Source organism: Enoplosus armatus, chromosome 4 (genome assembly GCF_043641665.1).
Source record: "Enoplosus armatus isolate fEnoArm2 chromosome 4, fEnoArm2.hap1, whole genome shotgun sequence".
Lineage (NCBI taxonomy): Eukaryota > Metazoa > Chordata > Actinopteri > Centrarchiformes > Enoplosidae > Enoplosus > Enoplosus armatus.
Genome location: NC_092183.1, coordinates 15,007,281 through 15,030,745, shown reverse-complemented (window position 1 = coordinate 15,030,745; position 23,465 = coordinate 15,007,281). Strand labels below are relative to the sequence as shown.

The 23,465-nt window shown below is 43.8% G+C and overlaps 1 protein-coding gene across 1 annotated transcript; it reads left to right on the top strand.

Annotated features, from left to right (window-relative positions):
* The first annotated feature begins 1,044 nt into the window (after positions 1 to 1,044).
* On the top strand, positions 1,045 to 21,686 carry epg5 (ectopic P-granules autophagy protein 5 homolog (C. elegans)). The gene is made up of 45 exons (XM_070903755.1): positions 1,045 to 1,128; positions 1,593 to 2,204; positions 2,567 to 2,827; positions 2,931 to 3,129; positions 3,254 to 3,390; positions 3,488 to 3,595; positions 3,685 to 3,758; positions 3,917 to 4,025; positions 4,775 to 4,889; positions 4,968 to 5,118; positions 5,221 to 5,376; positions 5,465 to 5,622; positions 5,958 to 6,109; positions 6,411 to 6,551; positions 6,674 to 6,835; positions 6,922 to 7,044; positions 7,148 to 7,410; positions 7,512 to 7,652; positions 7,777 to 7,921; positions 8,351 to 8,548; positions 8,930 to 9,037; positions 9,136 to 9,258; positions 9,557 to 9,723; positions 9,827 to 10,063; positions 10,172 to 10,295; positions 10,417 to 10,561; positions 10,843 to 11,014; positions 11,160 to 11,322; positions 11,426 to 11,568; positions 11,745 to 11,901; positions 12,096 to 12,290; positions 12,374 to 12,587; positions 13,319 to 13,506; positions 13,647 to 13,854; positions 13,992 to 14,067; positions 14,592 to 14,695; positions 14,807 to 14,982; positions 17,413 to 17,637; positions 17,728 to 17,937; positions 18,922 to 19,066; positions 19,168 to 19,410; positions 19,562 to 19,775; positions 19,878 to 20,096; positions 20,213 to 20,327; positions 20,425 to 21,686. The coding sequence occupies exons 1-45, from the start codon at positions 1,075 to 1,077 to the stop codon at positions 20,605 to 20,607; spliced, it is 7,713 nt and encodes a 2,570-aa protein (XP_070759856.1). The 5' UTR covers positions 1,045 to 1,074; the 3' UTR covers positions 20,608 to 21,686.
* The last annotated feature ends 1,779 nt before the right edge of the window (positions 21,687 to 23,465 follow it).

Sequence of the window (23,465 nt, the reverse complement as noted above, 5' to 3'; positions counted from 1 at the left end):
TACGATACCATGCATCAATTCACTACTAGAATGATCTGCAAAACAAACTGAAGTTAGACATTCCTCATTGGGAACTTAAAGTTCTACTTGCTGATATTTGAAATAATATTTGTGAGCACTTTAGTTAGTGTGTGCTTTTTTGTGTGACTGACTTGTCTTGTTTTGATCTTGTATATCTATAAAGCTTAACTAACTAAATACAATATTGTGTTCAGACATTTTTTTATCTGAATTGAAACTTGATTGATGGATTAAACTGGTGTTTACTCCATCCAGGTATCAAGACAGTCACATTACATTCAGGAGTCAATGAGTGAAATCCATCTGTAACGTGTAATCTTTCAGAAAACCGCCAGTGTGACTTTTAGTGTGCGTGTGTATGTGCGTATGATGCAGTTTGGGCTCTCTGACTTTCCGTAGAGAGGTGGAGTAGTCACGTGGTCAAAGATTGTGATCCCCGAGTTCCTGGAATAAACAAAACAAATGACAGCTGACCATCGGACGGAGCTACCACCCCATGTCACATGTTTGACGTGTTGAAAATCTTATTTTGATCATTTTAGCGACAAAATGGAAAACGTACAGCTGCTGGTGAATAAATTACTAAAGAGAAATACAACGTAACACGCTAACAGCTACGCGTTAGCTTAGCTTAGCCTTGGTAGAGCGTCTTCAGTTGTGTAGCTAAGTGGACTTTCATCAGAAATGAAAACATAAGCTGGTTTTGTTTTCCTAAAATGTATTCTCTGGATATTATGTCTACGCTAAGAGATATGCCAGTTGTTGCCTTGCTATCCTCCGCCAGCGACTTTTCTCAACGGGCCATACTGGAGTGTTTTGTTTACAATCCGTGACTTTATCTTGACAACACAGCCAGCCACTAGCTGCTTATCACAGGATAAACCTCGTTAGGTATTCCAGCTAATGGTTGCTGTTTGTGTGTATCTAGTTTACGTATGAGGACTGTTCATTTAAAGTTGATCAGCATCGTTTCCACCAGGAGACACCTCAGTCAGCTGATTGTCTATGTGATCCGAGTTGTGGGGAAAAAACGGGTGCTAGCAGACGTTAAAGATGGAGGCTGTAAGACCAAAGAAGACCAAGGCAAAAACCAGCGGAAAATCTCAGGTGATTAAACCCAGTCAGTCATTATTCGCTTTCTTCTGCTCTTTCCTTTTTAAGGTCACAGGTGGAGGACCTATTCCGACTACTATTGGTCTTTAGACTGGACAGGTCTCTCCAGTCTATCACAGAGCAAGACGGTTACAAACACACTCCTTCTCACATCTATTGACAATTTAGAGTATCTAATCCAACATATTTTTATGTCTTTAGAAATTGCTAGGAAACTGGAAAACCTGCAAAACATGGAGACTTCACATGAAGTTCCAGGCTCCAAAATACAAAAAAAATCTTGATTTTAAATGACAGAACTGGGCCACTGTGCTGTGACATCATCATTTATTATTTTTGCCACATTCATCATAATGTTTGCTCTTTAGTCACATGCCCTTTCTCACATGTAGAAGGCTGCGGCAGTGGAGACTGGACAACTGAAATTAATTTTATCTGTGATTGTTGTATGTTTTCAGCTGGTCAGGAAGCAGAAGCAGCCAGAGGAAGACAAAAGAACCACAGCTCCCTCAGCTGTCTGTGATGAGGCCTCCATCTCTGGCTTCACCGATGTCCCCCTCAGTCTTCCATATCAGGAGCCAGAGGAGGAGCAGCAGGACCCTGTTCAGCTCCCTGGTATCACAGCACAGCCATCAGATCTGTCCTCTGAGAAACAGCAGACCTCCTCATCACATACTTCATCTACATCCGTGTCAACTAAGACTTTACAGTCAACTCTGACATCGCAGGCTACAGTGCATCTGACAGAGTCAAAAGAGGAGGATGGTGGAGAGGCAGCTCAGGGGGCTGAGCTTAAAGTTGCAGCACAGACTGCTTGTGTTTCAACGCAGTTTCAGATCCCAAATGCCCCGAGTGCCCCTGCACTGTACCCCTCTCTCCCAGCACTGGAGGAGGGCCCCGTGATACAGCTCTGTGAGGATGCCGTGAAAAATAGGGAAAAGGGACCTGCAGTGTTGGCGCTTCCTGAGCAGGAATCTTCCCCTCTAAGTCTGCAGCCTTTGGAGTCTGTAGCTGAACTTTCTAGGAGCAAACTCTACCCAGAATTACCCAAGACAGCTCCAGAAATTCAGGTAATCTCATACACCAACAGATAACATTAAATTAGATTATGAGCACAGTTTAAAACATTCAAAAGTTTGTGTTTTATAATTTGACTCATTGTTTCTGAAAGATTGAGAATGCATTGGTGGTGGCAAAATAGCATTCACAAGCTAACTTCTGATTGCACATGAATTCACATTTTAGCAGACTTATATGTCTAATATACTAACATATTAATGTGAGAATAGCTAACAGTTGTGTGGTTATGGTATATAAACATTAAGGTATTTGGTCCACATATTGTGATATTTGATCAATATTGTCAATATTGCCCAGACCCAGACATAACATGTGAGATAACTCTCTCTCACTCTCTCACCTTCTTCTGCAGCCGTTCTCACTGGAGCAGTTGAGTGCATGGGAGCCCGGCGGAGGTTTGCGAGCTTGGTTAGAGGGTGTTGAAGTGTGTGCAGCCCAGTACTGTGCTCTAGCGCGGCAGGAGAACCACGAACTGACCGAACTACTGCAGAACTACTGGCGCTGTCGTAGGCAGCTGACCCAGTCACACACACAGCTACATACACAGTCGTCTGACTGCAAGAGCACACAGAATCGTCTCTGGAGCTTCAGAGATGAACAGCTTACACTTCAGGTGTGGTAGTTAAAGCCAAAAGCAGAGATATGGGTGTAGAGAAAACTATTAACTAATGGTATTCTGCTGTAATGACACTTTAAATATAATTTCTTCCCTACAGGGTGTGTGTGCAGATCAGTCTAAGGTGTGTGGGTACCATCGCTTCCAGCAGGCAGACTTCAGTCAGAGTGTGCTGGCTGAGCTGAAGAGACTGTTTGAAGCTCGCAGTGAGCTGCTCCATCAGAAGGTGGCGCTACATGCATACACTGCCCTGCTGTCACGCCTTCAGGTGGAATCATACTTGTGTCGTCTACTTAAAGGTGAGAGACTTATGAATTCTACTTACCCTGAAGTGGCCATAACATGCCTGTTACTCATGCATAATAATAATATTAAATATACGTACCCTACATCTGGTTTATGTTTGTTTGTTTTTGTTATCAGATTGTTCTGGGAGCCAAACACAGCCTTGTTCGCTCCAACCCTTGAAAGAGGCCATCAGCGTCCTGTTTAGCTTCACACGCAGAGTCCTGGATGACACACAGTTCCAGACAGACATCCATCACTGGCTGGAGAGATTGGTACACACACACACACACTGTACCGCTTTTCTTAGTCCATGTTGGTTGAGGTATTTTGTTGCTGTGTTTCCTCACATGGTTCCACTCCACTCTTCAGGTGGCAGTTCTACTGCATGTTGGAGGGTCAGGAGAGCACCTGTACCTGCTGTGTCATCTTCTGTGCTGTCCTGCCGGGGTTGGCAAGTGGGCTGCGTCCTTCCTCCAGGTTAGTTAGGAATACAGTGTTTCATTTATTGTTGTCATGTCAATGGTTGTACATACTGACTGGATTTTCCTTCCATATTTTGGCCTCAGATCCGAGTTTGGAGGAACACCTGTGGAGTGCAGCACTTTATGCAAGCTCTGGCCGTCCTAATGTCGCCTGCCAGGTAAATATAGGAGCCCCTTTAGCTGTTGCTCTTTCTTACCCACTGACTGTGAACTGTACTCTATCTTTATGTCTTTGGTTTTCCTCAGAATCCAGGTCATGCTTTCAAGGTCTAACAACCTCATATTTCTAATCAGTGGCTTCTTTGTTTTGCCTCAGACACCGTGCAGAGTTTCTGGGACATCTGAAGCCATCTGAGAGCCAGAGCTCAGCAGCTTCTGGACCCGAGTCTGGCAACTGGACACTAGTGGATGAAGGGGGAGAGGAGGTATGTGTAGGGACAAAACAAAGAATTATCTAAAAAAAAAAGTTAATATGTTACACAATTTCCGGTGTGTATATGGGATGGAAAAATGAAAGCTGTTAGTAAAAATAAAAAGCAAATAACCTATCTATTTTTTACTACATGATTACACGGAAATATAAGTAGAAAACTTGATTTATAATTAAGTTAATTTTATTTTCTCTATAAACATTTTTTTTTTATTTTCCCTCACTGATTGTGATGCTATTATGTAAAAATAAATACCCAGTCTCAAGAAAATGTTATGTGTCATTGAGTTTTGCAGATGAATAATTTATATATCAGAACGTTCTGGTCTTTGTTCTGACCTGCTGAGTCACATTCAAAGCTTTTGTTAAAAAAATAAATAAATAAGGTGCCAAATGAACACCTATGACCGTTTAAATATCAGTCTGCTGGCTTAAAACCACGACTGCTGCCAGTACTGTGTGTACATGTTGCTTAGGAACAACTTTGTTGTGAGAACCTTCAAACAGTAACATTTTAAGATACTTTAATTTAAGCATTATGTAAAAATTTTAAACGAACATTTTTTAATACAATGGTCTGTTATTACCGTTTTATATAAAAAGTAAGTACCCTCCACTTTGCATCTTGCTTTAAAAACACTGTTAGCAGTTTGAACAATGAATGAATTATTGTCATGAATTATTTTCTTAAAACAGTATGTGGTAATTTAACCTCTATTGCCCTTTTCTTCTCTGTGTGTTCAGGATGAGGACCCAGACAGCAGCTGGTTGTTGCTCTGTGAGGAAGATTTGATCTCCCTACTCACCCAGTTCCCATTCCAGCAGCTCTATTCACACATGCTGGGGATGAGCAAGCAGGGTAAGGGAGTCTGTCTGTTCTTCTCTCTGTTAGTTTGTGTTGCTCACTGTATGAACTGACACACCACTTTCTCTCCAGGTGTGTATGAACCCCCGGTCCGTTCCAGTCAGAAGATGATGCGTGTTTTTGGTTTTGCTTCCTCACTCATCGAAATTCTCGCTCTTGGACTGCAAACCTACAACAGGGCGCGATACAGACAGCTAGTCAAACGAATAGGACACATCATACGGTCAGTGCACCAGTAATATACAGTAAGCTGCACACCAAAAAAACTATACATGTTTACAGTATATAACTTTAAATATTCTTAATGTTGTCTCTTTTTCCTCAGGATGACAGTGTGTTATGTCAGTGATCACTGGGCCCAGTATGTCAGTTTAACTGGTGCTGCTGGATCCAGCTCACACTCTCTGTCTTTGGACAAACTGCAGCTGGAATACGACAATCTCTTCCTCAGAGCTGTTTTACATGTACTCAGAAACAAAAGGTGAGGAATTGGCCTCAAGTTTGTATTTTAACTGGAAAGTATTTACTTTATGGGCTTCACATTAATTTTCTGTGGTCCTCTCTCACAGGTTGGGCATTTGGTTGTTTATGTCCGAGATGCCTTATGGGACTCTGTCCAGCTCTATGCTGTGGAGGGTCCTTTATGTTATGCAGTGTGCAGAGACAGCAGGACTGGAATCACTCAGCACTGCTGGTGACACACACTCCTGCATTCAGGCTCTTAGAGGTACCAGTATACGCTCTTCACCTGCATAAAGTATTATCTTTCAAAACCTAAAAGATTTAACTAGCATCAGCACTGTAGTAATGCTTGGGTGTGGCCCCACAGTTTCATCATCATATTGAAAGCTGAATGTATCTTCATTCATCCAAACATCAATTCTTAAAGACACCCCAAAAACTTTTTGATTGAACTTTTCTCCAACTCAATTTCTAAGACATTTGGCACATCTATTGCATCAGGTTTTTGAAACCAGGTTAAAAAACAGGGTTCATACTTTTCTTCTCAGTCTGATGTTGACAGTTGCCTCCCTTTTATTTCATTTTATGTGTCTGTTACAGACCCAGAGCACCACGAGAGGTTTGAGCACTGGTTGTGTGAAGTGAACAGCTCTGATGGCATCTCCCTCCTCACCGCACTAGCACACATGGCCACACCGACTCAGCACTCAGACCCCGCATTTATCACAACCATAACTCTCCTGATTTACCAGGTAAGACAAGGAGAGGCAGACGGAAAATACTAGGAGAGGCGTGTATAAAGATGTATAAAATGTAGAGTAATTTAGATGCCAAACAAAGCTACTGCTTTACTCAGATACTATATATAGACTTCACTAATTAAGACACAGCGTATAGAATACCTACAGTAAAATTCTGAGGAGGGTAGCATAGAGAAAACAAAGTTTCAAGGATATATAACACTGGTTAAAGATTCATCACTCCGGTCACTTGGTTAGAAACATATAGAACCTACATTGTTGTTTGACTTCTCTTTTCTTATGTTTGCTCCAGGTGTCTTATGTTAGTGTGTCTACCAGAGAAACTTACTCTAAAGTGGGGAGGGAGTTGCTGGCTGCCATAGCATCAGTCCATCCCTACGTTATCTCTGTGCTACTGCAGCGACTGAGAGAGACCATACAAACTGTAGGAATGGTTGGTATTGCTATTCTATTATAACTTTAGGGCATGTCGTTGACTACATTGAGAGGGAAATATCTAATTTGACAGAGCTCGAACTCATGAGTTTTTGTTTTTTGTGTACATGTGTGTATTAGGTGGCTCTGTACTTGTGCAAAGAGCTGCCCCTGAGTCTGTGGCGGCCCCGGCCAGAGGAGATATGTGTGATCGGAGCCTGGTTGCTTCAGCACCCTCTGTCTGCTGTGGAGAACCGGCTGGCTTGTGTCATACTGGAGGGTCTGAACTGGGGTTACACTCAGGTACACATTGATGCATTAAAAAGTTATGTGTCCAGATGTCTTGAGTGCAATTGTAAGTTTGCTGTTAAACCTGTTTCCTCTTGCAGGACGGCTCCTTGGCCCTGTCTTCATCTCTCCACAGTGAAGTGGCTCTGCTGGTGGCTGAAGCCTATCAGAAGTACCTTACTGACAAACCGTACAGTGGCCTCATATCAGAGGGAATCAAACAGGTGACACATCCAGACGTTTAGTGTGAACCACCGTGGCCTCATCTCTGCATCCAACATTACTTTGTGTGTTTTTCCATCCCTCTCTCTTACTTCTTCCCTTCAGGTGTCTTACATTGCCAGTGTCCTTCGTCTGGGTGTATCTCCTGAAGCATCCTTCAGTCAGTGGGCATGGCAACTGTTGCTAAGGCTGAAGCTCCATGGCAATGCCCAGAACCCTAAAGGAGCCTGGTCGGTTCCTGCTTTGACATCCAACCCACCTCCAGAGCTTACACACACTCCCAGCATGCACTCTGTTATCAGGGCTGTAAAAGCAGGCATCCCTATTGGATGCTACCTGTCCATTGCCATGACAACAGTCGGACATAGGTTTGTACTCACTTACACTATGCCTAATACTTATGGTTGATTTATACACAGAATTTGAATGAAGTTCATCTCCTGTGGATTTTCTTTCCGTGTTTTTCCAGTCTGGAACACTTTTGTACCGATGGAGTCGGATTGTTGAAGAGTCTGATTCAATCTCGCCACCTGAGAGCGGCCGTTTGTCTTCTGGACAACATCCTACCCCCAACCTACCCTCTCAGCTTCTACCTGCTCAACAACTCTCAGTAAGAAAGATGCATTCTTCACACACAGCCTTTAAAATACTATATTATAGCAGCTACCGTATCTCCAACACACACACACACAAATTTACTCTTGTCTCTACTGCCATCCCTCTGTTTATGCCAGGTTTGTGAGTTGTATCCAGTTGTTCTTGCAGTATGACAGCGTGTGCCCTCAAGGTGTGACACAGCAGGTCACTCACCGGGTAGCACCACTCCTCACAGGAACCACCTATGGAGACAATGTCCGACTGCTGAACAGCGTTATTCAGGTTTGCCACAACAAGCTTTTATTATAAAGAAAAAAAGAAAATTGTTAACATCCAGGATTATAATGGTTAAGAAAAATATGGAAATCACCATAAAAATGGTAGGTATGGAAGACATTTAGACACTGACTACTTTGTGTATGTATGTATGTAGGTGTCAGTAATATTGTAAGCCAGTAGTCAAAAAGAAAAGCTTTGAAATTTTACTCTTAAAAAGTGCTGGTACCTTGTGCACAAAATAAACTGCATGGAGCTTATTTTTTACTTTTAACCAGTGACATATGTTTTAGTCTCTCAAAAGAAAAGATGGCTCAATTGTTTAAGCAAAAATATCTTGTTTAAAGACTGTTAGTTGTTTTAGCCCATACTGTTTCTTCAAACCAAAGAGGACATAAAATATAAATGTATAAACGTGAGTGTTTTATCTTCCAGAGTCATGTGGTGGAGAGTTCACAACCCAGTCGTGTCGGTGCTGCAGCAGTGCTGGAGTTTTGGGTGGGGATTTTGACTCAGCAGAACCTGTGGTACAGGGACAAAACAGTCCTGTTCCTCATGGACCAGATCTGCTGTGCCGCATTCACACACCATCAGGAGGAATGTGTGCAGAAACTTCTGTACCAACAGCATAAGGTATTTACTCTGTTAGAGGATTGCATTATTTAGGGACTCGGTCTTGGTCGGGTTGGTCTCATAGGTGCAGATGCTGAATTTAGCACTGCAAACTGCCTTCAGTAACATTATAAAGATAAATATTACATTAATACCTAATGGGTCGCACATTACAGTAAGAGCAAGAGCTTGGTGGTGAGGGATGCTGAACAGTCACCTTTAACCCACTAAGTTTTGAGTTTTAGTCTCATGCAAAATGAATAAGAATGTCAACTTTGAGTCACCAGTGAAATGTTTCCATCAGGAAAACTTCAGGGAGCTAGCGCCACTGAAGAAGACTGAATAAGCACAGTGACACCACCAACTGTTTTGTAAATTTTTCCATTTTCATACCTCATGCAGCATGCCTTGGGTTACCACGGAGATCGCGGTCTGCTCTCTTCTCTGGTTGGCTGGATTGCTGGAAATGCCACGCCCTCATTCATAGAGGGCCAATCCCTGAGTGTGGAGGTAAGGGGACCCTGCACCAGCAGTATGTGCAAGTACTATTGATAATATTAGTGAAGTTCTCAGTCCTGACAGACTTGTTGTTGTCTGTGTATTTGTAGGTTTGGTTCGCCTGGCTGGTGCTGAATATGGAGGGTGTGTTTGAGGAAGATTCTCAGCTGAGACGCTGTGTTGAACATGAGCTCCTGTCAGAGCTCAACAATTCCCCAGAACAAGCCTTAAAGGTAAACAGACACATACACAAAAAAGTATATTTGTTGAGGTAGAAATATCTGGATTACAGTTACTTATGGCAAGCGTTCAGTATGGCTTGGCACTGACAATTTACATGACATTGCACAATACAGGACACAGTAAGTGGAGGACAAAATGTTGCAATACTTCATTTATGAAATTTGACTAAACAAAAACACACTGTAGTTACAGAGTACTTGCAAAGTCAAAGAGCAGCGGCATGGTAGGGAGTGTTTAGTAGTCTGGTGTATGTAGATGGTGTTAACAATGTGTCTGTGTCTGAGCCAGAAGGCGCAGCAAAGGCTGAAGTTGCCGGTAGCACCGTCTCTGCAGCGGCTACAGGTGTACCGCTGGGCATGTCAGGCCTTAACCACGCCTCCTGACCACCCTCTCCTTCCCCTAGTCTGGCAGAAGTTCCTACAGCTGTACCTCAGACAGCCAGGACCTGAGTTTGGGTACGATGCAGACACACATTACTATGCCTAGCCAGAGAAACCAGGAAATAAGCAGAATCCATGTGAAGATACCATGTCTCTTTTTGTATGCGTTGTCCACCAGGCTGGCTGCAGGTGGATGTATCGGCCGAAGGTTCTTCCAGGCCTCTTCTCAGGCCACCTTACTCAGAGATCTGAGGCAGAGAATACAGGAGGTGTCTGACTTCCACCATGCTGCCAGCCAGGCCCTCAGGGTTCCCCCACCACACACACCTTCATCAGACGGCCAGGGCGACGAAAGCCCCGACATTCCCTGTCCCCCTTACCTCACTTCTCCTCAGCTACACACAGAGCTGGTCAGGTAGGTTACTGATGCCTTCAAATACATTCCTGTCTGTTGTTTGGCAGGTCGTAGCAGCCATTAGTTTGTTAACAGGCTCTCAGATCTCAGCTGATTGGTTGCCTACAGGTTGTTTGGTGTATTTGCCGTGTGGTTGGATGATGAGACTCTGCAGAAGCAAGAGGTGTACCTTCCCTCTCTTCCTCCCGAGTATGAACCACACAGACTGGCACAGGTCATGCAGCGGCAGCAGGTGGGTTTGTCATTTATGAATGAAAAACATATGGCACAGTGGTTGTAACAGGATTTTCAATGTGGTGTGTTATATCATGTAGCTCATACATTTGAATTTGTGTGGACATGTTTTGCTGCAGGAACTGTGGCTGGAGTATGTGGACCAGGAGCGTCTGCAGTATGATGAGAAAGAGGTTCTGTCTCTGTGGGAAAAGGTGCAGAGTGAGCCAACCTTCTTGCAGGCCCAAAACCCCGGGTTCATTGACTACACCAGCCTCAACAATGGTACAGAACCAAAATTGACACTCTAGATTCAAAGGATTACATAAAGGTTAACTGGTGGTAAATATAAAAGTCTGATAATGACAACAAGGAACATAAACTCACACAAATTCATAAATCTAGCAGTATATCCTGTAGATACATGTTGTAGATAGGAGTATTAATAATATTACACCAACAAAAATGATTAGGTGATTTTGCCCGCCATTTCTTCCCGTTTGCATGAATATTTTGACTATTTCTTTTTCACCAGTTTAATGTGCTTTGTGTCTCTCTGTGTGCAGCAAGGGAGCGTATCCTGTCCAACCTGCAGAAGCACCCAGTTCCTCATCCTGCTCCGGAGCTGCAGCAGCAGAAGGCTCCGGTAGCTGAAGTCCCCATTGCCTGCCTCACTGACTCTAAAGCTGCTGCTGAATTGGTGCAGCAGGACCTCAGCATCCTGCAGGATCAGGCCAGGTACATGGAGATCACACACACATTCAAACATTTCCACATCATCAGTGGTACAAAATTCACGTGTTTGTACTCCCACAAACACAAACATCAAAACATATACAAAGCTACTCACTGATTACGAAATAGTTGTTTATCTTGGTGTCAGGACTGCAGTGGCACGCGAAGCCCAGCAGGTGGCGATGGAGCAGGAGCTGCTGGAGAGCCTTCCTCTACTGTATAAGAACCAACCGGAGCAAGTCACCATGGCCCTGGAGTGTAAAGGGAAGGGAGGGCAGCCGTGCCAGGGACCTGCAAACATCACTGTCACAGTACGACCATTAAAACTGCATACTGGCATACTTTGTGTACATTATAGAATTTCTTTGCCGTGACCTTTTAATGTGTTTGTGTGTCGTCTTTGTAACCACGTAGTGTGAGCGTGTCCAGAGGCAGGAGGCAGTGCAGACTCAGATAACGTCACTGCGCAGGGACATCAAGAAGCTTCAAACCGACTCCATGGCTCCCCCACCTCAAAGCCTGGCCCAGGCTGCTGTCCACACTGAGAACTTTATTACGTCAGTATAAACAGATTGTGCTACAGAAATAAAAAATGTCATCTACACAATAAATATAAGTGAAAACACATTTGGGAAGAAAAGTGTTTTTATTATTATTATTATTATTATTATTATTATTATTATTATTATTAAAATTAGGATGTTTTGACTAATGCATGTTTTTCTGTGCTCAGGGCTCTGGTGAATATGCACAAGGCACAGAAATCACCAGTAGTGCAGCATGTTGGCGTGTCTGCCTTCTACCAGGTGGTCTCCTATGTGTGTGAAGACACATTGCGACATCCCCCAACACGCCAGTACCTCTCGTCATGTGTGGAGATACTGGGACAGGTGCGCACACATACTCACACGTAGCAGTACAAGATTTATATCAAGCATTGTTTAACTTTATTTAGAATTAACTAAGTTGTTAAGTCCCTCACCTCTGTTAATCTGGATCAGAAACACTGCTGCTCAGGAATTGCACTTTCTGTACACTACTTAAATTAATAGACTGGCATTGTTCTTTCTTGTTTGGGGTCTAGGTGTTTATCCAGGGCAATGCAGAGGAATGTGGTCGTGTCCTGAAGACCATACTGGAGCAGAGGCGTCTTTGCCCGCTCATTTCCCCTTTCTTCACTCCCAACGCAGCACCCAATCAGCTTGTCTTTCTCTACCAAGACGTGGTGACATCCTTACACCTTGACAGTGCAGATGTCATTTTCATGCTGCTCACAAAGGTTAGGCTAGACACAAATGAGAAAGAGGAAATGTGATATACACCTAAAGCGGTCACTAACCACTTCTTTCTGTCCCCCTGTAGTTTGACTTGTCCCAGTGGTTGAATGAAGCCCATCCTGTGTTTTCGGAGAGAACCCGTTTGCTGGAGTTGGTCCATGGAGCTCTCTGCGTCTGCGGCCGAGACCCTGAGCCCGAACTTCTCACACCTTTTCACCTTTTCACCAAACACTGGACCTGGCTTTTACGCCACCATTTCCCTGACCACTACAGTGACTGCCTGCGTCTGCTAATGACCAGTAAGTGTGTGTGTGTGTGTGTGTGTGTGTGTGTGTGTGTGTGTGTGTGTGTGTGTGTGTGTGTGTGTGTGTGTGTGTGTGTGTGTGTGTGTGTGTGTAAGTCATTAACTCAATCAAATCATCAAATACAATTCTTTTAAATCTTCCTTGCACAATTGCCAACAGAACATCACATTATGAAAGGTTAGACCACATTAGTCGATGACACACTAGTTCAGAATGAAAACTTTCAAAGACAGGAATGAGATGGTCAATCTTGAACAGCAGCTTTAAATTTTTTGTCTGTTATGTTACGCATTGCCTGGTAATGCACTTAAGAGCAAGGACTGCTTTTAAAAAGTCCTGTTGCTCATTCAAGTGATTCATCAAAACACATTCATCCTTCTCAAAGAATGCCTCCTACTCACCTTCCCACCAACAAAAGATGAAATTAATTAATTAACAGAATTAAAGTTAGTTGAATCATTCCATCAATGCGCTGAATCACATATGAGTTGAAAAATTGTGCAGGGTATAGCCTCAGAGTTTGTCTGTTTGTGTGTTTTATCAAGACAGAATGTGGGTTTATTGTTGAGAGATGAGATTTAAATGACTCCAAAGGAAGGCACAAACGCTAAATCAGCTATCAAACATCTGACATAGTACTTTTTTTTCAAGAATATTGGATTTAGGTGTTTGTTTTGCAGCTTCTTTAACAATCAAAGGCAATCAAAATGTCTTAACCTCATCAGGCTCCTCAAACCAGTTACTGAGTCCAGAGTGCTGGAAAGTGACCCTGCGAGTGCTTGGCTGCTTACCTCCATCCCGCAATACCAAGAGCAAAGCTGAACAAGCCCTCAGCACCACCGATGTCTTCGGCCGTGCTGCCGGGCCCCCGGCTTCTCCCTACAGATCCCCCATCAGCCTCTCCCCTCAGCAGGTAACTATTGTCTGTGTTGTTGTTAATAGATTCAAACCTCTTTGCCTGATGAAAGCTAACATGTCATATGTGCAACAGGCACGATGCTTAAACATTCATTATTCCAACCTCACTGTGTGATTTTTATTGGTTGCTAACAGGTGGATGAGACAGTTGATTGGCTGAGTGATTACTTCTTGCGGAGTCGTCTCAGTAAGCCAGACCTTCGCAGCTTCGGCCTCTACTCAGCCTGGACTCCCTACATCAGTGACGTTGTTTCCTTCTGGGACCATTTGATTGGTTGTCTAATCAACGTGCAGCTCAGCAGCTGTGCCAGAGAGTCAGTGGGCAGCAGCAAAATAATGAAAGGTAACTGCCAAATGTCAGCACATGTTGAGGCTAGTAACACTCATTGATGTGATCATTAATGCAGTTCAGCTGATTTACGCATATGCTTTGTTGTTATCTGTCACTATAAAAGTGAAATGTATCTTGCACTCTCTCAGCTCTGCAGGACCTACACAGTAAGATTGTGAAGTTATTCAGGCCTTGGATCTTTCCTCTGGACACAGATGATGGCGGGTAAGCATGGCATATCATCAGCTCTCTGGCTGTCATTGGTTTTAAATGGTGGGGAACTGTTGTCAGTGAGGCAGATGTGAAGCAGATGTGAGTGCAGACAGAGCAGACTGCAGAGAGGGCAGCAGATCCAAAATATTTGCATTCCTTGAGGTGGGGTTTTTTTATTTTTCCAGATGTAATCTTTTACTTCTCTTTGCAGGTGGATAGCAGATGTTTATGGTGTTGTAGTAGTTGCATTACCTTAAATCTCTGAAGCACAATATACATTACACAAAATAAACCCCACAAACATGACAGTGTTCAGACAGAAAAGAAAACATTAGATATTTACTTCTGAGTGTGAGATATAAGTCTGCCAAGAGGTTTGGACTGAGATTCTCCTGGTCCATACAGAGAGAGAGAGTGAGAGTGAGAGTGAGAGAGTGAGTGAGTGAGTGAGAGAGAGAGAGAAATTCAGTGCTTTCCAGGTTGACAAAAACGACTAAAACAAAGAGAATGTTAATGTCAGTGTCTCTTTGTCTCAGTAACCTCAAGTGTTACCCCTGGCTTGAGAGTGATGCGAGTGCAGCAGGATGTCTGGTTGGCCTGTACGCTCAGCTCACTGACACACTGCATCACAAATTCAGAGGTGGGTTCCCAGCAGTCCTGTGTTCAGACACGAGTGAGTGTTTAAGTGCTGCTACTCTTTGTTGTCTGTACTATTAAAAGTTATTTATAACTTTGTGTATGTATGTTGCAGATCGTCTGCTCCCTGGCCAGAGAGGTGCGCTGTGGCTGTGTATGATGCAGTACTGCGAGAGCTGCTCCTCTCCCCGTACACCAGAGTACCTTCTCTACCTGTACCACACTCACCTCCGCAGCCTGCTCTGGAGACACCTGCACCCTGACACTCAGCTAATGGAGCAGCTCTTCAATGTGAGACACTCCACCCTCTGACCCCTAACCCCTGACCCCCAACACTGCACACTAGTCTAGACATACATGACACAGGGGAGCTTGTTAATTTGAGACCTTGGTCCCTGGCCCCTAGCTCCTACAGTGCATCCGGAAAGTATTCACAGCGCTTCACTTTTTCCACATTGTTATGTTGCAGCCTTATACCAAAATGGATTAAATTCATTTTTTTCCTCAAAATTCTACACACAACACCCCATAATGACAACGTGAAAAAAGTTTTTTTGAGATTTTTGCAAATTTATTAAAAATAAAAAACCTGAGAAATCACATGTACATAAGTATTCACAGCCTTTGCTCAATACTTTGTTGATGCACCTTTGGCAGCAATTACAGCCTCAAGTCTTTTTGAATATGATGCCACAAGCTTGGCACACCTATCTTTGGGCAGTTTCACCCATTCCTCTTTGCAGCACCTCTCAAGCTCCATCAGGTTGGATGGGAAGCGTCGGTGCACAGCCATTTTCAGATCTCTCCAGAGATGTTCAATCGGATTCAAGTCTGGGCTCTGGCTGGGCCACTCAAGGACATTCACAGAGTTGTCCTGAAGCCACTCCTTTGATATCTTGGCTGTGTGCTTAGGGTCGTTGTCCTGCTGAAAGATAAACCGTCGCCCCAGTCTGAGGTCAAGAGCGCTCTGGAGCAGGTTTTCATCCAGGATGTCTCTGTACTTTGCTGCATTCATCTTTCCCTCTATCCTGACTAGTCTCCCAGTTCCTGCCACTGAAAAACATCCCCACAGCATGATGCTGCCACCACCATGCTTCACTGTAGGGATGGTATTGGCCTGGTGATGAGCGGTGCCTGGTTTCCTCCAAACGTGACACCTGGCATTCACACCAAAGAGTTCAATCTTTGTCTCATCAGACCAGAGAATTTTGTTTCTCATGGTCTGAGAGTCCTTCAGGTGCCTTTTGGCAAACTCCAGGCGGGCTGCTATGTGCCTTTTACTAAGGAGTGGCTTCCGTCTGGCCACTCTACCATACAGGCCTGATTGGTGGATTGCTGCAGAGATGGTTGTCCTTCTGGAAGGTTCTCCTCTCTCCACAGAGGAACTCTGGAGCTCTGACAGAGTGACCATCGGGTTCTTGCTCACCTCCCTGACTAAGGCCCTTCTCCCCCGATTACTCAGTTTAGATGGCCGGCCAGCTCTAGGAAGAGTCCTGGTGGTTCCGAACTTCTTCCACTTACGGATGATGGAGGCCACTGTGCTCATTGGGACCTTCAAAGCAGCAGAAATTTTTCTGTAACCTTCCCCAGATTTGTGCCTCGAGACAATCCTGTCTCGGAGGTCTACAGACAATTCCTTTGACTTCATGCTCGGTTTGTGCTCTGACATGCACTGTCAACTGTGGGACCTTATATAGACAGGTGTGTGCCTTTCCAAATCATGTCCAATCAACTGAATTTACCACAGGTGGACTCCAATTAAGCTGCAGAAACATCTCAAGGATGATCAGTGGAAACAGGATGCACCTGAGCTCAATTTTGAGCTTCATGGCAAAGGCTGTGAATACTTATGTACATGTGATTTCTTAGTTTTTTATTTTTAATAAATTTGCAAAAATTTCAAAAAAACTTTTTTCACATTGTCATTATGGGGTATTGTGTGTAGAATTTTGAGGAAAAAAATTAATTTAATCCATTTTGGAATAAGGGTGTAACATAACAAAATGTGGAAAAAGTGAAGCGCCGTGAATACTTTCCGGATGCACTGTATTATTAGCCTGACTTCTTGTAATTTTAGTCTCAACACCCTGTTCCTGGAAACAAGCTCCTGTCTCTCAAGACCCACATTGATCTATAGAGGCTATTATACAGAATCTTCACATACTAAAAGATATAAAGTAATTAAAACAAAAATCAAATCCTAAAGACTGATAATCATATTTGCTTATTCATTAAAGTTAAAACATACCAAAAAAAAGGGATAGAAGTAAACAGGAGGAGATGGAGGAAAGGCAAACCAGCAAACAAAAACATCACCTATTTTGTCCATCCTGTAAAGATTATTTCTCAATTGTTGTAGTGAAGTCAATCTTTTAATCTCACAGATGTCTTTAATATTTTTTAGCCAGCTGCTGTCTGTGGACCAATCTGTAACCATTTACGTATTTATGAAGTATTTTCAAAAGATATCTATCATTCCCTGTTATTTCTTTGTGGAGGTCTCACGAATTTAAATTAGATATATTTCAGACTGGATTATAAATGTTGCCATAAATGTGCATCTTACTTTAAGTTGGAGTCAAACATTTGATGTATAAACAGAAGTAATCAATATTCCTAGGCCAATCAGTATTTCAGTTGAGACCCAAGAGGTTTGATTTGTTTGTAGTTCTGTGTTTGTCAGAGTGGATTTTTGTTTATTTTTCTTCCTGGTGCCTGCAGGTGGAGAGAGGAAGTCCCAAGAGCTGCTTCCTCTTTCTTGGCGAAGTGTTATGTGAAGTTAACTGGGTCAGCGTTCTAAGTGACCACTTGCAAACGCCCCCCACCTCTACAACATATCCAACTCTACCGGACATGGGTACTCAGACGGAGTCACACACCATGTTAGTCTATCTACTATACATGCTAGTTTTTCTGGCAAAGGAGGAACAAATCCTGAGCCAACAGGTAAGTCCAGAATATTTTGGTTTCACATCAGGGTCAGACCTTTTGCCCCTTCTTCGATTATTCTTCTGTTTTCTCCTCCTCAACCTCCAGGACTCCCCTCTGCTCAGTCTATTGGTCCAGTCCACCTCTCTGCCCTGGCACCAACTGGACCTGACCTCATACCAGGGCATTCTGGGATATGTCAGCACCCACTACCCTCCCTCCTTGCTGCTCAGTGCTGATTCTGCGCCTCAGCTGCTGCTGAAATCACTGCGTAGTGCTGCTGGGCTTCACCCCCGCCCTAATGAAGTTCCACACAGGGTGAGATAATACAGTACTGTTTGTTTCACAAGTCAAATCACAGATTTATTAAGGCATTGTGAACCTCTTAAGGTCTAGATTGAGTGATAGCTAGAGTACATTAACATTAGTTTTGTCTCCCAAACTTAAAGTTCTGTGTGTAGTAGGCGGCAGCACAGTCAAGCATTCATTCCCACTGATGATTTAGCATACATAGCACATCATTCTTTAGCCTCTTACAGCTGCGATTTCATGAGTCTTATATTCGGCGAATAGAGATACTACATATGAACAGCTGTATTATGCAGAGGAGCCCTAATGTTGGAGAATATGAGAATTCATGCGTCACCTATATCTGCATCTCCACTGCCCCAGGCAGGCACATCTTGTGTAAAAGTGGGAGGCTTGTAACATCCGCTTTAAATTTAGACTTAAACAATTCAGTTGGCTTTTCCAGCTCTGTATCACTCAGCCAAATTACATAAATGTCACACTTAAATCTTTACAGTTGCTGTTGATGTAGAGCAGCAGAAGGCACTGTTTTACACCACTTGACAATACAGTTATACTTCGAAGCCGTACTGTGCACAGGACCACTCTAAGATCCAGCGATGTATTTTCTCTTTAATTTATAATGGCCTTGCTGTCAAACACAGGTTCTACTAATTATAGCAAAATTATACCTGAAAAGCTGTGGAAACAAGAAACAAAGTTGACATATTTTACTTAAATAGTAAAGTTTGGCAGCCATTTCTTCTTTACCTGAAAAATGTATGTTTGGATAAGAAACTCCATATGACACCAGTAATAATTTATACATTTCAGGGGCAGGAGCTCTTAGTTTGGGGAAACATACTCTGCTTGAGTGCCTTGGAATATCTTTTATAATATCTATGATATTATAAATGACTAAGTTATGTACTTATTCATGTATCTATTTCTGTATAGCCTTAACCCAAACAAACAAAAAAAAACCTATAATCTGTGTTACTTTCCATCTGTCAGGAGGAGACGCTGAAGGCTGGAGCGTATGTGTGCTGGTGTGTGCAGTCTTTGGTGACTCTGGAGCAAGGAGGCAGCATCAGCCTCAGCAGCCTGGAGGCTCAGCTGGAGACGCTCCTGGAGAGCGTCGTTACATTCAACCCACCAGGTGAGTTGTCCTCACCGTCTTCCTCGACAACATTATCAACCATCAGTATTAAATTCTTTCATCACCTCGATTTGTACCGCTGCCTCCTTTTTCCTCTACAGAGACGGGTTTGGAGCAGAGGCACATGGCGTTCTGCGCTCTGTTCAGTGATGCTCTGGCTTTGCTGAACGGAGTCGGTGTCTCAACAGGCGAGGCGCTCGCTGCTCATGTCATTACCTGGCTGGACAGGAAGGGGAGGGGCTTTCCTATTCTGCCTCTTCTCACGGCTTGCTCCCGCTGTCTTGCATCAGTACGGCACATGACGCGCATCATGGAGGCATGCATTACAGCGTACTTCAACCACGGTAACCAAAGTAACAGTTTGGAACTACTTTTTTGGGGGAGGGTTGTCTTCTTGAACAGTTTACGGCTTATTGTAAGAGGAAAGTGCTCTCAACTACTATTATCTTCCAGAAGATAAATGTTTTTTTTCCACTGTCTGTGTTTTCGTTTCAGCTGAAGAGGAGTCTGTAGGTTGGGGTCCTGTGTTGGCATCACTGCAGGTGCCTGAGCTCACAGTGGATGACTTCCTCTCTGAGAGCCAATCAGGAGGCAGCTTCCTGACGCTCTATGCCTTCATCCTGCAGCGTCTGAACACTGAATACACAGCAGCCAATGAGAGGAGGACTCTGGCTCTAATTAACACATGGACCAATCAGGTCTTCCCCAGGTTTGACCCTTCGTTCTCTCATTCGGTGGCCTCTTAAAGTCCATCCAGCATATGTGCTTTGTGAGTGTATTATATATGCTCTGATGTGTTTTGTGTGTCCAGTGGTCCAGGTGATGAAGCCAAGCTGTTTCTTTGGTGGCACAAAGCGCTGAATCTGTCAGCGGAGCAGCTGCAACCGCAGGCAGGCCAGACTGAAGTGTCAGGAGTCGTCATGGGTCTGTTGAGGTTGCAAACCAGGCTGCTTCAGCTGGGAGAAGAAAGACAGAACTCTGGGCTGTTAGGAGCTATAGGCCTGGGGAAGAGGTCTCCTGTTTCTAATAGGTAAGCTCACATCCGTTTTATTAGCTAATCCAAACACTTGTAGGCCAGATAGAGTGAAATATGAATGTACCATTGTTGATAAACCACCTGTTAATGCATGCCAACTGTATAACCAGGTTCAGGGTTGTGGTACGCAGTCTGGCAGCATTCCTGTCAGTCCAGGTGCCATCAGAGACTGAGCTTCGGCTCCAACCCGCCAGTGACTTGCAGCTCTCTGCCAAAGCACAGCAAGTATGCAACAAAAACTGCAAATACAGTGTTTTCATTTTCTAGTCTGCAATTATCTCCTAAAAATAACTTCCCTTTCTTGTCTTTCCTGTGGATGCAGACATTGGGGATACTGGAGGCCATGCCCGGCAACAAACAGTACGCTGAGTTAGAGGATGCTGTGAATAAAGCTGTCCAGTTCATCCGCTACCCGGGACATTGTCTCAGAGATGGACCCCGACTGCTGGCCCTGCTAGCCAACCTCCTATACCCTGACCTCAGATACCTACACATCATCCATTGACCGTGACTTAACCTGACGCTCATGTTTGTCTTCTGGGGCAAACTCAGTGACAGTAATCCTCTGTTCTGCACAGAGAAAATCTTTCTGGAGCACAATTTCAAGTAGTGACACTGGTACTGAATCCCTATTGCTATCATATCAGCGAGGGCTTTGTATGACAGAGACTGTTCATCAGAGCTGTGCATTTGTGAAAAATACTGGTTATGTTCAATGAAGTGTCATAAAACCAGTCACAAGCATAAGAAATGTTATATGCTAACCTGTAATCTTTACTCGCACTTTGCTTTCTTCTCTCATGTTTATGCCTTGTCGCTTTTATATTACCTGCCTGTTGGTTTTCAACACATCTGTTCTATTCTTGCTTTGAGAGGAAGTTGCACATATTTATTGGAGCAGAATTCATGAATCAGAATTCAACGCTGGGCTTTAGGTGTGAGTTTCACACCTGTATGTGGAATCTAACAGAAAAAAGTTGAAGGGTCCACATATTATTAGGAGGAAGTTGAAGGACAGATTTAATAGGCCTATATGTTTAGTAGTACCTTCTTAAAATGGGGTGGGGAACATACCAGGGAAGCTGGTAGGAAGGGTTCAATGCCTGACACAACTCCTAAAGTCAGCTTTTGATGCTAGCATCTAGCTACAATCTGAACTCTCTCAATCCTTGCTTCTGCACAGATGAATACAGTGGCTGCCTGTATGAAGTGATTTATGTTTAGTAACAGAACATTCGCCAGTATTATTTTTATGTCCAGCCAGAAGTGCTTTCCTTGTTTCTGCCAAAGAGATGTCATTTTCGTTTGCTCAGCTACTTAAATCTTCTCGACCATGTACCCTGGTTGTTTCATTTGTCTCTGTTAGGTGCAAAAGGCAAGATACACTAAGTACCACTCACACTGTGCCACACCACTTGGCTTCCTTATAAAGTAGTGTGTGCACTGTAATACAAATTACTGCCGCCGCTGGTGTTACTAAAACATCAGGGACTTCATGCTGCTGGAGCTCGTATATAACTGGACTTATATAAACAAATGGTGGTACATATTGGTGATTTGACAATAAAGGCAGATTGAAATTCAGATTTATCAGCCCTCCAGACTGTACTGTACATCCATAATAGTTTTCACATTTTAATTACCCTTGTCAGTTCACCACTTGTGTTGCTCTGTGCCATCTCGATAATAATCGTGCTGCACTTCTGCTGCCTGAAGCTCGCCTTATTGCCTGTGTTATGTGGCGACTGTTAATGTCAAAAGCGTTTCTTTTTATGAGTCAGTGATCAGGAATGGGTCTCGAGGGCTGCTGGAGGAGGGAGCTACAGAGCTGCACTGCACAAAGGAGACAGGACTATGTTCAATAAAGGGAACTGAATGTCTCATAGCTATTATTTACCAATTCAGCCCAGTGATCGGGGATCATATGTAGTACATATGACTGACCTATGCTCCCTTGACAGGTCACGTGGAGGGACATCTAAGTAGGACACTGCTTTATGAACCCGTGAGACAGACACGAAGGTCCAAACAGCAATACATGATACATGGTGCAACCTTTACAACAAAAACAGGCCTGCAATCTGTATTCTCCACGCATAACGCTGCAGATGGTCAAACTAAAATTAAAGCTTCCTTGTCTTAGAAGTCTGTTATGACAAGCGTGCAGTTTGATTGACATCTTGTTGTTCTTTGCATCTGTGCGAAGGTACAATACATGTCCCCAAATGACAGAAGCTTTCACAAAGACTGTTCAGGAGGGGGGTTCTATAAATTGAGCTGTGTGCTTTTGTGTGCACACGTACATCCAGCATCCTCATTTGACACCACCGCGTCTGTCTGGGAGAAAACCTCTTTTCAGGCAACGGTGGTCTCTATGGTTACAGGAAGGGTAGAAGTGAGAGAGGAGGTGGAAAGGACGGGGTGTTCTGAGGCTGTGAGAGAGGAGGTGGGAGATGCTTACAGACGCTGCTTACAGACTACTCTTCACACTCGAAAGCGGCCTCTGGTGTATTCTGACAACCACCTCGTCTGTCGTCTCTCGCCATCTAATTGACCTTCTGTTCTCCCGTCTCTCAGCTCAGGTGGTGGAGCACACTGAAGCAGTCGATATTTATGTGACACTTTGCTCTCAAGCGTTGGCCTCATTAGACATCGCTTCCTTAACTCACCCTGCATGCACTCTCTCTCACACACCTGTACACATGTGCACGTGCTCAGAGGATCCATTGCTGAGACAGAGTATTCCTGCCAGACACATCTCTGTCTGGCAGATTCCTGTTTCACCATGGAAACCCAGCATCAGGTCAGGAATAGTTGTTCCCAGACTGTTTCACTGCACACTCAGCATCGGAGGAGCACGTGGATCAGCTCCCCTCGATCATCGTTGCCAATTATGATGCAGACATAAAACAAAAAGTGTACAATTGGCAGAAATGTGATTATATTCTCTGAAATCTGACTCGTTGTGACAGAACTTCCGACAGTGATGAGTGAGTTCATTGTATAACCTGTGTGTACACTTGGCACAGGTGGATGCAAATTTCGGATCCCATTTTAACCAAATGTTTCCGTCGGTGCATTGCAGTTGATTTCAACATGTTCCGTCACAGGCTGAGCAGAGTACAACACCCCACCACTGACCAGTTGCTCTTTTGGGACAGCTGCACTGGCTGAAGTCCCTCCCTGCTGCCAAAACACACACACACACACACACACACACTCAGCTGGACACACAGGAATGTCTCTCTGCATTCTCCTCCACAGCTATGCAACACAGTGACTTCTCTACGTGCTTCCATTGTTTTGAATGTTTAGTGTGTGTATGTATGAGTATATGCATGTGTGTGAGAGCAAGTGCAAGTG

Bases quoted from the DNA above. Each gene is read 5' to 3' on its own strand.
- epg5 (XM_070903755.1), top strand. From the start codon at position 1,075: ATGGAGGCTGTAAGACCAAAGAAGACCAAGGCAAAAACCAGCGGAAAA. The intron at 6,836-6,921 runs GTACACATTGAT...TTCCTCTTGCAG, and splicing joins TGAACTGGGGTTACACTCAG to GACGGCTCCTTGGCCCTGTC. The intron at 14,068-14,591 runs GTAAGCATGGCA...TCTTTGTCTCAG, and splicing joins CTGGACACAGATGATGGCGG to TAACCTCAAGTGTTACCCCT.